Genomic DNA, 16,800 nt, shown 5'->3' on the forward strand with positions numbered 1-16,800 from the left:
ACTTTGTATAAGTACACAAGTAATTATGAAGAAATATTAATTCTTAATATTTAAAAGTTACATATTTTTTATTAAAAGTATATATGTATAATTATAATGAAAAGTATATTTACTCATAATTATATAATAAACCATTTATGGACTTTTTTTAAATGTAATAATTAGAAGATTAAATATCTTACAGAGAATTTTTAGTTAATTATAATAAAAATTTTTTGTGCTTTATATTGATGTTAAGTTTAATAAATTTTTATTATTTTATGTATTATTGCTACAATTTATTATTATATATATTATTTAGCTAAGTATTTTTCAATGGGAATAATTAGTCCTTATTCATTTATTTAACGTTCTTTCTACAATAAATTGAATAGTTCAAACTGTTTCCATAAATCTACTTATTCATAAAACGCAACCATTTCTTATCTTACAAGATTTTCAATTTTTACATATATAGGATGAGGATGATTTACAGAATTTAAATTTTTCAAAAATCGCAGATAACAGAAATCAAATACATTCAAAACCTTTATTGATTTTTCGTATATAAAAATATTTTAAAATAATCAAACATAAATAATAATTGAAAACATTGTTAAACTGTTTTATTCGATCAATTATCTATAATGGTGAAATCTGCGATTTTTTAGACATCTTGTAGATTTGTATATATATAATCAATATGTTATTATATTTCGACACACAAAAATGATAAATCTCCGTAAAACGAATTTGTTTAAAGATATGTCATTTTTATGTGGAAATAAATACGTATTTAAATCTTATATATGTATAATACGTATAATATTAATGTATAATTTTTTTAAATGGAGATTGCTTATAATCTAAACGGTATAATGCGCACGAAACAATTCGCTGAATAAAATTTATTTATGTATGACTGAGAATCCATATAAAAATATTCTATCTACTTTTCTATCAATTTTTCTTTTTTTCCCCTTTAAATTCAATGAATCTTCCGATTTTATTGGATTACTTTTATCGAATTCCCTTGATTATTTATTGTCTGTTGCTTTATACGGAGGATTGTCCTTGTACAAATTCAAAATTTTTTTAGAATCATTTTTATCAACCTGATAACAATCAAAGTGTAAGAAATCCTTAAATAATTACTTAATAACAAAAGAGCAGATTTTTATTTGCAACACAGTGATTCGATGTATGTAAAATAACTTGCTTATTATTTCATAATAATCTATTAAATTTATATTTAATAAAACTTAAATTAAATTTAGTATTAAATTTAGATTTAATCTAATTTGTAAAAGTTTCTTGTAGAATCACTGTTTCGCAAATAAGGAGGTTTTTAAAATGCATTTGTAGTACAACTTTTTACGTTTATCGATTAGTAGTATAAATTGAGAAGGAAAGTTATTATATAATAGTTATAGAGGTTACACATTTTACATTTTAGAATTAAAAATGCATATATAAACACGCCCTCTTGCTGAATATATCCCACAATGTACAGAGTATTATAAAAATATTTGAATAAATTATACTACCGATACAATTACTATGATATGATTACTGTACAATTAGTAAAATAAAATCGGCGAGTAAAACTAAGCAATAAAAAATTTTTTAAAAATTATAATACGATTAATTGAACGGAATTATTGAATACAGTTCGATAAAATTTAGTCAAACATTTTCAAAACACTCTGTTTTTATACTCGAGATAAAAATCTTATAGAAAAATACAAAATATAAAAAGACGTTTGTGCCATCTCTCACGACATACTCTGTACTAACTTTCAATATAATGCAAATTCTACATTATAAAATTAGTAAAAACCCTTAAATTAGTCGACAAAGATAAATGAAAGATTCTATTTGCTAAGATACAATGGAGCTATTTATAAATAACAAGAGAGTATTCAATTCAAATCTATCGCTTGTGCGCATCGATTCTGAGGTACTTATGTTACATTTGAATCTTTATATATAAATATATGTACATTATATTTAATGACAATTTAAAAAAAGTTAAACTATTCAAGCAGCTCCGTTATATCTTACTAATAGTTAATGTAACTATAATACTAAAAATATAATTTTTTAATATAAGCTTAGAAAAACATCAATAAGCTTTTCTATAAGTTTAAGCTACAAAAGTTCAAGTTTAAAATTAGATTTTATCTGAAATAATGTGTTCTAATTTTAAAAAAATTGTACAATTATTCAAATATTGTTTTGTAAAAGAATATTGTGCATTGTACAATTTAATCACATTCATTCAAAATGTGTAAAACATTATTACTTTTTACATGACTATATGATTTTAATATGTAATTAGAACGTGATTATAAGATTTTATATACTTAGAACATAAATATTATAATTAGAACACATGTACATACATACATATGGCAAAAGGAGATTATTGTAAGACATAATCATAGCCCAAGCAAATGTGTAGATATTTTTAATTTTTTTAATTATATTTGCATTAATCTCATATAGATAAGGTGGAAAGCTCGTCATCAAAATTCTGAAAGGACTAGTATTAATTGGATGGCCAACAGTCTTGACTCTCCTGCATATCTTTTGTAATACAATTTTTATATCAAGTATTTTAAAACAGAAAATTTATGAAGGCATCATGAAGTAGAACAAAAATTTTTGCTTTAAAATATTAATTATAATTTTAATAACATTTGAAACGTTGCAATTTTTATGTAAATACATTATGTGTCAATATTTGTTATTTTATAAAAATATTAAATAAAGTACTAAATAGTATTAACAAGTGATAAACAAATGATAAACACAACCTCGTGTAATTACGGAATAAATTTGTAATATTAAAAATATGGAAGTTTGTTACGAGACTATTACATTAGATCCTGCTACAAGACTTTATCAATTATATAAAAATATTACTATGGTCTCTTTTATCATTACTTTCAAGTTTGACTTTTAAATTAAAGTCAACCAAGTAATTAAAATAAAATTCAAAATTAAATTTTTCAATGTAATTATAAATAAAATTATAATTTTTTAGTCACAGGAGTACTACTAGAACTGTTTTTCTAAATCTGTCATATCTTTAAAATTATTCTCTATGTTACATACCAATAGCAAGTTTAATTTACAAGAAATAAAATTTTTCTGCAGGAAAATTCAGCATGGCAACTTTAGCATAAACTCTATCTAAAAATGTAATGTTTATCTATTAAGATAAATATTTTCGTTACGCGTTTAGCGCCAGAGATGTGGGAGTGTTTGATAATACTATATGTTAAATGTAATCTTAATAAAATGAAAGTTACGTTTAGTGCTAAACGCGCGACGAATTATACAGATTTAAATGTATAATCTCTTTAATAAGTATGTAATAATTTAGCAGTTTACTATTCGTAGAATGCGAAAAATGGGAGTACCGTACAGCTCTTTTTTTTTTATTAATAAGGCTTATTGGTCCGGTCTTTATTAATAAGGGCAGTAGTAATATATTAGCTTTTCTAAATCCTGATAAAACCTGATAGACCCGGTGTTTTCTACACAGATCTGTTGTGAAACGATTTTGATCGTTAATGCACTTCAGATGGTCTTATTTAATTTCCATAACTATTTTTTCTATCAAAGGGACATTAAAAATCAATCAATCCAAATCACACGCTTATATAAAACACGCAATGTTACTTTTAAAAATTCTTACTTAATTAAAAGCTTGTTTTCATTCATAATCTATTGCTTAAAGAATTGTACGATTATATATGTATATGTATTCAACGTGTGTATATATATATATATATATATATGTATATAAGTAAACATTTCAAAATGTTTCTCTTATTTCGTGTTGAATAGCAGTAGCCTCAGTATTTCTGTTCCTAAAACTTTTTTTCTTAAGGAATAGAAATTGTTCATCTTAATTTGAATAAGAGAAACATTCCAACATCTCAATTGTCAATCCTTTTTCTAACTCCTGAGTAAATACGAGCATATCGCGATGCTAAATTTCATCTTTAAAACAATCAAAATGTCACGTTGGCCACCAAACTCGGCATTGCCATGGAAAACATGATTCCTGTAAATATCCCCGTGATTAAAGATGCTGCCCCAAACATACCAGCCGTTGACGCGTATTGCGAATCCACCATTCTAAATACAAAAGTACATATTAAATATCACTGTTATATTCTTTTGTTTTTTGTCATTGTGTATTATTCTTTTCAATAATATAAGTATTTACAGAAATTCTCGTAGTTTTCTCTTAATTTTTTTTATTATATATATAATTGTACTTACTTAGGACAGTACATCATCGATAATGATGACAAATAGCCGCTACTGAGTCCCATAGTAACGGCAATGGCCCAGAAAATCCAATCATTATCAATATATACAGGTAGTAATCTTTCTGTGAGAGCCGGTCGATAATTGCAGAATAAAAACAACGGTATGTAAACAAATCGCAGCCATACTGGAATCAGCAGATATTTATGGCTGGGCTATAAAAAAATAATTAATTAAAATGTATAGTATATATAAAAGATTTTATATATTTACGTACGATAATTATACAAAATAATAAAATCCGTAACAAAATATATATATTTGTCATAAAAATATTTGAAAAAATATAATTTAAAATGTAAATTAAATGTAATTTAGATAATAATTCTAGATTCTACATACCCATTGAACTAATGATGCAATTGAGCTTCCGAGCATAGCAGTGATATTAAATGTTAAAAAGCACATAACACTGCTATAATATTCAGGTGGAACTGGGAAATTCTTATCTGAAGGTTGTATATCAGATTGAACAGATGGGAAAAGTGCTAAAGTTACGAAGAAGACTAAAAATGTGTTAAAACATTGTGGGAAACACGCTTTAAATATCATCCAATATGGTGGGCTGTTACTTCCTCTGGAACTGTTCTCTAATTGTCTTTTATTTGTCTCTTTCTGGTGAAGCAGTTCATGATATCGATAAAACCTCTGTAATTTAATTTATTAACATTATTTAGCATGTTCATTTTGATATGCTTAACTAAAAAATTCTATTTTTATTCCTTGATAAAACATACAAAATTAATGAAATTAATGAACAGATTAATAATTTATTCTTAATTCATTAATTTATCAAAAAACTGATCAATTTATTTTTCAGTTAAGCACATATGGAAATAAATATTGGTAAATAATATTCAAATAAGAGATACGATCTTACATTAATTGGAAGTGCGAAATATGTGTCAAAGCAAGCCAGTAGGATAAACAAAGCCGTGATGAAGTAATATATAGCGGCAGTACGTGCATTCGGCGCCATTATTTGTGCAAGGAAGTTTATTATGGCTGTAAAAGTTCCACTAATATTCTGAAAATAATAGATGACAGAGGTTTATACATTATGCAATGATTCTTTGTCAAATGTAATATTGATATTTGATATCGATATTTACCGAGCCTAAAATAACAGCGCCTGTGTACTTGATAGGCAGCTTTGCTGCCATTCCAAACACCGAATTTTGGTAAATGCCATTGGCAGCTAAAATATAAAGTTTCCATTATAAACAGAATACCAATTAATAATAATGTCAAGAATTAATAATTATAAGTATAAATTAATTTATAAAAATATAATGATATATTATTATTATATATAATATATATAATTTATTATATATTACTATTTATATATTATATACTATTTATTATATAATTATATAATATATAATTTTTATTATTAAATTAATAATTATAAAAGAGTATGACTTAATGTAATATAATAATTTAATTTGATATATGTATAATAGTTTTCAATATTGATAAATTGATATTAGAAAGCTTTATATAAAAGTAAACAAATTTTAAAGGAAAATTTTTCGTAAAATTTATCTTTAAATGTCATAAATAAAAATGTATATGTTACTTACTATTTAATATAACAACGGATACCATAGTAGTCCAGAAGAACACTCCGGGCCAACCAGAACTGTCAATCATCGCTAAAACGACAGTAAATACAAATACTACAACCAGTATAAAAATGCTCCATACTATGCGCGTTGTTAAGTTGCCTCTGAAAAGTCAAAAACGCATGTCCTCAATAAACTATATTATTATTTAACAAATTACAATTTTACTACTATTAGTGAAATTCCTTTACTATTTTATTATTTTAGTATATCTTTCAATAATTTGATTAATAACATACTAATATAAAATATAATTAAATATAATTAAATTAATTTTTAATTAAATAAAAAAATTATATCACAATAATTTTATTTAATTAATAATATACTCAGTAAGATAAAATCAATTAAAAAATTTATAATTTATAATTCAATCATTATTAATACACATTATTAATAATAAAGTAAAGTAAACCATTATTTAAAAAAGATTATAAAAATCTCTTATTACAAAATACATTTTATTTTGTATACATACCCCAATTGTAGAAACACATTCAGCCAATTAAATAGTAGATTCGGAATTTGCGCCGCGAATCCTAGATACGCGAGAAAATTTGTAGCATAGTTTGTATCTACATCAGTATACTCCTTTGACAATTTATAACTCACAAAATACTGCAAAATATACCAATGTTTTATGGAGATTGCATTATAATCAACTGTATTATTATGAATTATTATACTTGATTTACTTACGTCTTTAGCTGTTATAAACATATTCCATGGCATCAAGGCACCGATTCCATGAAGTACGAGTATACAAAATACTAAATTTAATCTAAAACAGTTGTGTTTAAATTAACGAATTTTTTATACAAGAAATAGATATATAGAATTAATAAATATATAAAGTTTACATTAATATACAGATAATTCTTATTAAATAATACAACAAACGAATAATATTGTTATACCTATCTCTAGGAGGATTCAATTCGAGATCTGCTTGATCCATTGTGACACCTTTAAAATTAAGTTCGTCGTCAGGTCTACCTGTGCCTTCCCATCCTGGTGACAGTCGCACAGGTTCTGAACCTTTAAATGAGTTTGATTAAATTAAATAATAATAAAAATTATTTTCAAAATTAAATTAATATTCTTTTGCTTTAAATTTCTAAATTAAAAATTAATTATAATTATATATATATATATATATATATATATATATGCTCTAATATAAATACTTTTAAATAATTTATCTAAAATTATTATATATAAGATATATTATATATAAGATATAATCCTATATAATCATGAATAAATCTAAGATTTATTAAGTCTTGATTTTTACAATTATAATTAAAAATAATCATTTTAACAGAGCACGAACAATCCTTTGAATAATCACTAAATATTTGAATTGGTAGTATTGTGTAAAAAATTTTGGCATATAGCTGATATACATAGAAAGTTAATTTAGACACATAGATAACTGATTACAACCAAATACATATTATAATTGTGTGCAGCTGTTATAATAGAATGTCGCAATAAATTGATCCATTAAAATCAATTGATGTAGTCTGAGAACATAATACATGAGATATTAATAATTTACAAAAAAAATGTAATAAAAAATTCACATGCATTTGTGATACATTAATTGATTATCAATTACCGATAAATAGAGGAAAAGTATTATAAGATGTGCAAATACAACCTGTGAAATAAAAACTTATTTTATACTCTGAATTATCATTTATAATCTTTTGTAAATAAAATTATTCTAATATCTATATTGTATAATATATATAAATATATATTGTATAGTAAAATTGATATAATAAATTATAATAATAAATAACAATAAAGAGACTTATATTAAATTAACATAATTAACATAGTAATATAAGTTGTTAAAAAGTATAAGTTATTAAAAATCTTGAAAAAAATTGGTAAAACAAATTATTAAGATAAAATTAACAATTAAGAAAAAATACCTTTTCCAGCCATTTGTCTTGCACTGAATTATTTACACAAAGCAATAAACATTAATAAACATTTTAATTTTAGTTTTTAATGTAAAAGTAAAAAAATAAAAGCACAAGAATAATGATCAGATAGATAATATGAAGAAGCTTATATCACTGCTCAGTGAATTATTACTACTGATTACTTTTTATTCATCGTCTGTGAGATACTATTTCGCGAGGGCGTCTCATACTTCTCATTCTGTCAGTGACTGCATGAAAGGCTCGCGCTTTTTATTCAGCTAAATCAGCATGATATATCAGCAAAATAAAACATGAGAGAATGTTTCGTTTGTACATAAGTTACACTAAAATTTAGTTATCACATTATCATTATATATATTTAACACTTTTAAATATGTTTTTATATGCATTTATCTGCATATATTTTATATGCAGATTAAATAATGTTAAAAACTTATCCCGAAAATTGCTTCCACATATTTTTTAAAATAGAAATTATAATGTTTAATATCAATTCTATACAATTTTTTAATAAACTATTAATAATGTTAAATATTGCGTTAACTTTAATATAAAAGAAGCTTAGAAGTTGAAATATAAGATGTATATAAAATAAGAAAATATAATAAAAAAATATAAGTAAATTTTATATAAAAATAAAAAACAGAGAAATTTAAATAGAAAAATTAAATATAAATAGAGAATATATATTACAAGATAACTAAATAAAATTGTATATATCTCTCTCTCTATATAAATTAATACATTATTTTTTAATAAATTAATTTTCAATAGATTTTTGACGAATCTAAACTTTTAATATTTTGGCATGATATTTTGTTTTTCAAGAATTCCGAATATGTTTATGATTTATATTACAAATTAAGATAACACAAAAAAAAGAAAGTTGTTATTTTCAAAATATATATCTTATCTCTTCTCTCATGACTGACTAAATAATAAAGTAAAATAAGTATATAAATGAGAAACATGAGAAAGACTTTTGAGATTCGTGAAGAAAAGCTTAGAAGTTTCTGATTTAAAATGATTGATAAGATTAATTATATATATACTTTTCAAGTTCAAAAAATAAAAATTTTTAAAACTGATATCAGAAAGTTCTTAATGAAAAAAGATTAAATTAATATAATAATAGACCATGCAAAATAGAAAATGTTTCTACTATAGAAATATTGAATTATTTTAAATTTATTACTCTTTACGAATTTCGTTTATAAGGAAAAATAAATTTTTAAAACTACTTAAACTTCACAGAATTATAAGATTTATAAATAGTAAGATATGTAAAATTATATATCATGCATAAAAAATGTAATTTGCTAATTATATATATAAACAAACCAGTGTAGTTTCTTTGTTATTATATATTCTTGTTAAATATTAAATAATAAATAAAATTTATTATTATACTATATATATAAATATATAATAGAATATTATATATATATATATATATATTACATAAAAGAAAAAGTATAAGCTTTCAATAAATAAAATCCAAGAAACTAGCAATGTTAAGTCCACAAACACTTCACTGGCAAGAATGCTGCATCTGCAGCCTGAAAGCCTCCTCTACAGACTGGTTTGGGCAGGTATACATCAGGATAAAATAAAATGACAAAACAACGATATTCCAAGAAAGCTACTGCATTCCCATGTAACCAGCGCGTCCCACTATATACCTTTCGAAGCCACGATGCGGGTCCCGTTGGAATCCTTCAACAGAGTCTGCTCCTCAGGTCCCGCGCCAAATTCCTTCTTCGTGTAAGTGCCTGCCATTTTTCCTATTTTTGCTTTACTTCTTCTTTTTCGTTACACAATAGAGATTCTTCAAACGTTGACAAACGAACTTCAATGATGACCTCAGCGACGACTTTACATCTTTCGACGATCGGTCCCCAGAAAGAACGTAGATTTAGTTATACTTTCTGCACTCTTTCCCGTAATTTAATCTTCGTCTGAAACATGTAAATATTTATTAATCAAATATCACTACCTCACATAAAATTTTCGTTTTATATACTAATATTAATTTCGTTTAATTTATAATTTATAGACAATGTTATTGCAAAAATATTGTTGATGCGAAACCATAAAAATAAAATATATATTTTCATTTAAAAAAAAAATGACTTAATGTGATCTCTTCATAAAACCTGAATAATATTATTAAAGAAATTATTAAAATAAATAAGATATTCTTAAATTATATATAAATAAATTTTGTAATATAAATTAATGAGTTGTTTAAATACAATGATATATTATAATGTATTTACAGCATATGTATTTTTTATCAGATTGTTCTTTAACATATTATTACATTAATGTAAGCTGTTTTTTTTTTAAATGCGATGATATAAAGTATTTAAAGCATGTGTATTTGTTTACAACAGATTGCTCTTTATAATAGCATTAATTTCTTTTTGCTTACAAATAGATTCCTCGAATCAAAGATCAAACCTCAGTTGATTATTCTTAGAACAAGATAGGATCACGTGCTCGTTGGAAGAAATATAAACACTATTTCCAATGATTCATTAGGAGATCGTTGACCAACCATACATTTTCTACATACATTAGCTATATACTACACAAGCTTAATTCATTGAGTCTATTTCTGGTAAAAGCAGAATTGAGTAAATGATAGTGCTACGAAGATTACTTGAAGAGTGACACAAATAATATAAGAATATTATTTATAGTATATATATTATTTAACAACTTTACTTTGTATCTTGTTTTTAAAAGCAATATTTTATTACATAAATTATTCTACATATTTATATTCTGAAATATTTCAACACAATTTTGACAATTTCATAGAATGCATGATATTTTGAAAGTTTCATGAAATTTAATATTATCATAAGGATTATTAATCTGAGAATGTTAAAATAAATAATGTATATCCATATTAAAAATATTCAAATATTTTAAGCAATTATCAAGTGATAACAGTGTATAATCAGAATAATGCAAGATATATAAAAATATAAATGTAGTGTCAAAAAGTGCATAAAATATCCTTCCGATTCTTAAATATTACATAATCTAATGTAATGATTATGGAATCAAATACATCATAATTGTAAGATTAGTAAAGAAATTAATACAATAATATTCAAATATAAACCCTCTTTAACTAAAACAATTAGAAATAAAATCTCTTTTTTCATCCAGGCAATTATTTAGATATTAGATTCAATTGCGAAATTGTACATATCCGGTATTCCTTATGTAGATTAAGAGTAATCTAACAGAATATTAAAATACATACTTTCTCAAGTATATAATATTAAATATTCTCTCTTCTACGTATAAAGACGTGTCCTAAATATTACAATTGTATAGATTCTGAATGGATCTTCTCTCGAGATAAGATAGACAGGTTTAAGGTTATAAGTGAGATAAAAGTGTAGTCATGCAGAAGAAAAGCTAAATCTCATACCGAACCTTCCTGCGGATGCTCGTCTCGAACTCGACTACCGGTGAGCTTTGCTAAGCTTATTGTTGAGCTTATCGACGCTAATGGACCATCAGAGGAGAGCGTGGTGTGACGAAAAAAAAATCACGTGCCAATGTCCATCGGTCGTTTGCGAGCAGAGTGTTTTTATTTGCTTGTTTCGTAGCGTCGTGCGCACGGAGAGAAAAAAGGCAAGCGCAGTTAACGACTAAACGTAGCCAAGATCGTTCGAGATACCGGGAACACTGCGGGACACGCGAGCGTACATGTTTCCGTATCGCCCACTATTTTCCTAGGTTAGGTCGCGGGGTTAAGAGTTCATCAAGATACGCATCTCGGCGCTGCTCGCTGCCTCTCGTCGCGAAGAGCGCCGAAGATTGCCGAGTGTTTACGAGATTCGAAAAGGCATAAAAATTACGACGCGTATTGAAATATGTAATACATAATATATATTATATATGTAATAAGCAATAATTATATTATTTATTATATATATTAAATAGGTATAATATTAATATTATACATAATATTAATATTATATAATATTCATATTATATATTATAATTATTATATATTAAAAATACAGGGTGATTCAGGAGGAAAGGTAAAGATTTTAGTGGGTGATAGTATAGGCAAATGCGAACAAAAAATGTCCTATTAACATGGGTATTATTATGAATACTGCTGCTCTCATAAAAGAACGTCAAGATGACCTCAGAAGAGCTACACGTAGTACAGTCAAAAGAATTAGAAAGTGTATTGAAGTCGGAGGTGGCATTTTTGAAAATCAACTTTGAACTTAGTCATTTGCGTCTACTTTTGTTTGTGCCTTTGATTTTTTTTCTGCTGTGAGTGGTTTATTGTAACCAATAAAAATAAGACACATGTTAATAGGACATTTTTTGTTCGTATTTGCCTATACTATCACCCACTAAAATCTTTACCTTTCCTCCTGAATCACCCTGTATATTTTATAATATAGAATATATGTATGTAAATTAATCAGCTAAAACTTCCATAATATTTACATATATAATACTACTATGTAATAATATTAATATAATGTATAATATTGATGATTAATTTCAGTTTCTTGAATGTAAGAAATATATAAGATACACAAATACATAAATATAACAAATTCTCTTTTATTATTTATATGCATATATATATATATATATATAGAACACATATAAATATATATATCTGTACATATTTATCCAAGCACTTTTCAAAATTTATATAATCAGACATGCACATAAATATTTAAAATAAATACTTATATATGTATCAATCAAGTGTGTCTGAATGAATAAATAATGCATAGATAATATATATTTATATTACATATGTATATATAAATGTGAAAAAAAATATATATACATTTTTTTCTTTGTACAAAAAGGAAATCTAATATAATGTTAAATATTTTTCTTGAAGAAACAATGTGATTTTTTTTTAATGATTTTTTTGATCAACCCCAAGTCTCAATTTGATATCGATTTTTATTTTCTAAATCCTTGATGAACGCTTGCGCCTGTTCTATGTTCATTTCACCCAATTCCTGTGCCAAAGTAATGAATTCATTGCGCACGTCGGTCGGCATATTTTTAGAATTTCCTGCCAAATAAATGCTGCCCCCATTTTGTAAAAACTGCCAGCATAGCTCTTTTTGATCGCGAATAATATGTTGCACATATCTGAAAAAATAAAATATACGTTTACAATATATGTATACAATTAACAATCAAGAAAATTAAAAATACTAAGATTTTATAAATAAATATAATTTTATAGTTTGTACTTTTATTATTATCATCACGATTAAATTTTTATAATCAATTGTGGATGACTTACACTTTATAACATTGATCCCTGGAAAATGCACAGAACACTTTCAAATTACTTCTTCTTGATAAGCGTTCAAAATCCCGTCTACAGTGATAATCCTTATCCTTATTTCTGCAGCCAAAAAACAAAACACATTCCTTCAAATCTTTATTTTCTTCTTCTTTCTCCAAAAGAAAGGATCTAAATGGAGCCACTCCAGTTCCAGGACCAATCAAAATCATCGGCTTATTATCTTCAAATCTAAAAGTTCCCTTTTGAAACCAAAATATTACTTTGTCATCTTTTTTTAAACTTGCCAACCATTTCGAACATAAACCAAATCTTGGCTCTAGCAATCTAGTTTTGAATTCAACTATTGCTACTAAAATTTGAATCATAGTAGGAGTAGCGTATGAGCTGGAGGCGATACTATAAGGACGTGGTCTTATGGGTGACATAATTTCAAATAACACTTCAATGTTTAGTTTACTAGTGGTATGAGGAAAGTCAGCTAGAACCTCCAAAATATTTCTTCTTGGTCTGCTGACGTAATCATAAAATTCTTCTTGGCCATCTGGACTAGCAAATTCACATAATTTTTCTTTTTCTAACTCATTTTCACTGATAAGAGACAAATAATGCATTGTAGACCTTCGTGGCTTGAAATTCAAATCCCAATATTGTTCAACAATTGTTCCTAAAGTTAAACATTTTTGCAAAACAAATGGAACTTTTATTTTCTTCTTTGTTACAACAACCATCATATCTGAATACAATTCTACATTGTTTTCGTGAAGTATATTAAAAAAACGGTTCACTTGTTCCATAGAATTCATTGATCTAATATAAATAACATCTCCAGGATCATAATCAATACTATATGGTATTGAAATACTTATTAATCTAACATCTTGAAAATGATTTTCTGAGGTAGTTCTTACATTGTCAATTATTGTTCCTATTTTAACATTTACATTTGCATATGTTTCATCTTCATAGATGTTTTCTAATCCATTTGGACGGGTTATTATCCATCCATCATTTGAAATTAATAAATTTGAGAAATCACTCGTTTTTTGTATTGAAATGCAATACTTTGCAATAATTAAATTTTCTCCAATTTTGTCTTCTACAGAAATTTTAAAAACATTTGCAATTTCTTCCCACAATTTTTTAATCCAGGGATCAACTACAGCATCAATGCCTAAATTATGCTGATCATCAGCGAGTCCTATAGGTAATAACTCTATGGCACTTAATTGCGCAAGACGTTTGTCTAACTTCTTTGCAGCAAAGTTGAATTTGGAATAAGAACTATCACCTAAACCAAGTACACCATATTTTAGATGTTGCAGCAGATCTGATCGAAGACTTTTGCCTAGTAGACGTCTCCAGAATATTTTCATGTTAGCTGGTGGATCGCCTTGCCCAGTAGTTGCAACAACAAACACAACTAGTTCCTCGGAAGAGAGATTTTGTATGTCATACTCGTCCAAAGATGAGACAGTGCTTTGCAGTTGTTTTCTTTAAAATTTCAAACAAATATTTGTATTTAAATGTCTGTATTCAAAGTTTCAAAATGTGGAATGTATAATTATACTAAATTAAAAATTTTTAAATGTAGAATATTGTGTACTTTTTTATTGTAAACATAATTATTTTCTAAATTAGAATAAAATAATATATATATATTTCGTACATCTCAAAGTTTATAAAATAAGAATAGATAATTTATCTTCAAAATCGAATACGTTTTATATGTAAGTGAAGATAGAAAGAATAAAAAGACATGACATTCAAATATCTATTTAAAGATCATTTAAAGTTATAAGAATAATGGGGGTTCATGTGCCAAAAATTTTCCTAGAGAAGAATTTCGAGTTCGTTTGCCAGGAAGGGAAACAATAACAAACCTTTGGGCGCTCTTCCAAATCTGCTCAGCGACATCCTGTGCAGTTCCGGTCTCGCTTCCGTACAGCACCCGAATTGTTAATCTCGTCCCTTACGTCGTCCAACGACGACGACGAACAGTTCACGTTCATTGCTGGTAAACACGTGGTTGACGCGTGCTCCATGACTAACGCATCTCAGCTGATCGCCGATGACGTCACGAGTTTACCGCAGCAGACGACATGTGAAGCACGAGGTTCGTTTGAGTCCCCGGAATTTTTCTGCGAGATAAATATATATAATTATATGAGCGCTGGAAAGAGAAAGTTAACATATTCTTCCTCAATTAATCATCTCACATTAAAAAGTAGGACTCGTTTACATGCGAAAATTCTAACGTGGATCAGATTTTTAGAAAAATAATCTATGTATATATATAAATATATATATATATATATATATATATATATATATATATATATATATATATATATATATATTAACGCGGGAAAACGTTTCGGTTTTTATAGCTTCTCGCCAAAAAGTACAATATCGCGATCTTGTTGACGAAATGTCAAGGATAAATGTTTAGGTTTAGGTCCCCAACAGAGTTTGGCAGCTGGCCCGAGATATATTTATAAATAAAAAATAGTCTAGCTAGAGGGAATCATTGAGTGCAATTCGGGTTTTTAATTTTAATTAGAATTTGTCAAACTGAAAACAAAAAAACAATCTAAAACCGCAAATTTTTAATTTATGGACGTAATTTTATAAATTTACAAGTAATTTGGCTTCGAATTTAAAATGTGCATATAAATAAGATGAATAATATTTTGTTCCGCGATTTTTGAAAATCATCGAGGATGTTGAAAAAAAAATGAAAAAAATGAGGAATCTCTCTCTTGAATTATTATCAGTGATTTCATCTTTGCCGACGAAATAGGAATAATGATAGTAAAATTATACGAACACGTTTCGAGACAAAGTCAGTCTCGCGTGATGTAACGGGATCAACAAACCAGTTGGTAACAGTGGCATATTTCTGTAAATAATCAAAACCCGAGTTGTAAAAATCCTACTTGCGTCCTGGCGCGATTTATCGACGAGTTTCCTCGTATCTCTCGACGGAAATCGGGGAAAGAAAAACACAAGAGGAACAATTGAGGTTAGATTCGCCAAGTCAATCAATAATCATTAAAATAGTCGGTGTTCGCAATTATACATTCTCGCGATTTTAATTTTTTAAGAGAAGAAAAGAAAAGCGCGAAAAAACTGTACAAAAATTAGCAATCAACAAAAAAGATTAAACAGTGTTCATTAAGTTAGGTTAGGTTAGATTATACCGAAAAAACATCCCGCGTAATTGATTTTCGGAATTTAAGATCGAGATTAAATTATATTAACCAACAAAATTACATTTTCGGACGAACATCGAGCGATATTTACCAGTGAAATATTCAATTCCGCGAAGAGGAGAAAGTAAGGTTAAGTCGATCCCCGTCTCGGTCCGCGCCGCTCGCGAGCACTTTTGACAGCTCGCTTGATTGGCGGTTCGCCCACGCATGCGCGCGCTCGCGCGTGACGTAACGGCACTCTGTCGCGCGCGCGGTTGGCAATACTGGCGTCCGTCTGTTTGCGGATGACTGTCAAAACCTACCTCCGTGACTAGCGTGAACGACATCGTCGACCTCGTCGCCGTCGC

At 26.7% G+C, this 16,800-nt stretch overlaps 2 protein-coding genes across 6 annotated transcripts; both read right to left on the reverse strand.

Annotated features, from left to right (window-relative positions):
- Positions 1-325: 325 nt before the first annotated feature.
- Positions 326-11,700, reverse strand: LOC114936293 (equilibrative nucleoside transporter 1-like). 5 transcript variants are annotated; one of them, XM_029309454.2, is made up of 11 exons: positions 11,369-11,700; positions 9,595-9,870; positions 6,872-6,992; positions 6,654-6,735; positions 6,433-6,572; positions 5,913-6,058; positions 5,439-5,524; positions 5,207-5,353; positions 4,669-4,974; positions 4,279-4,481; positions 326-4,131 (listed from the first exon to the last, which is right to left on the reverse strand). In XM_029309454.2, exons 2-11 carry the CDS (start codon positions 9,689-9,691, stop codon positions 4,005-4,007), a joined length of 1,455 nt encoding a protein of 484 aa, XP_029165287.1. In that variant the 5' UTR covers positions 9,692-9,870; positions 11,369-11,700; the 3' UTR covers positions 326-4,004. The 5 variants fall into 5 exon arrangements, with proteins under 5 accessions (XP_029165287.1, XP_029165286.1, XP_085342082.1 ...); XM_029309453.2 differs by having other exon boundaries at positions 11,364-11,700; XM_085485956.1 differs by lacking the exon at positions 11,369-11,700 and adding an exon at positions 11,193-11,323.
- Positions 11,701-12,581: 881 nt separating this feature from the next.
- LOC146721896 (NADPH-dependent diflavin oxidoreductase 1-like) lies at positions 12,582-16,136 on the reverse strand. Its single transcript, XM_085485890.1, has 4 exons — positions 16,118-16,136; positions 15,122-15,209; positions 13,236-14,732; positions 12,582-13,078 (listed from the first exon to the last, which is right to left on the reverse strand). The coding sequence occupies exons 1-4, from the start codon at positions 16,134-16,136 to the stop codon at positions 12,853-12,855; spliced, it is 1,830 nt and encodes a 609-aa protein (XP_085342016.1). The 3' UTR covers positions 12,582-12,852.
- Positions 16,137-16,800: the final 664 nt, after the last annotated feature.

Source organism: Nylanderia fulva, unplaced genomic scaffold (assembly GCF_048542155.1).
Source record: "Nylanderia fulva isolate GAGA-0341 unplaced genomic scaffold, ASM4854215v1 Scaffold4, whole genome shotgun sequence".
NCBI lineage: Eukaryota > Metazoa > Arthropoda > Insecta > Hymenoptera > Formicidae > Nylanderia > Nylanderia fulva.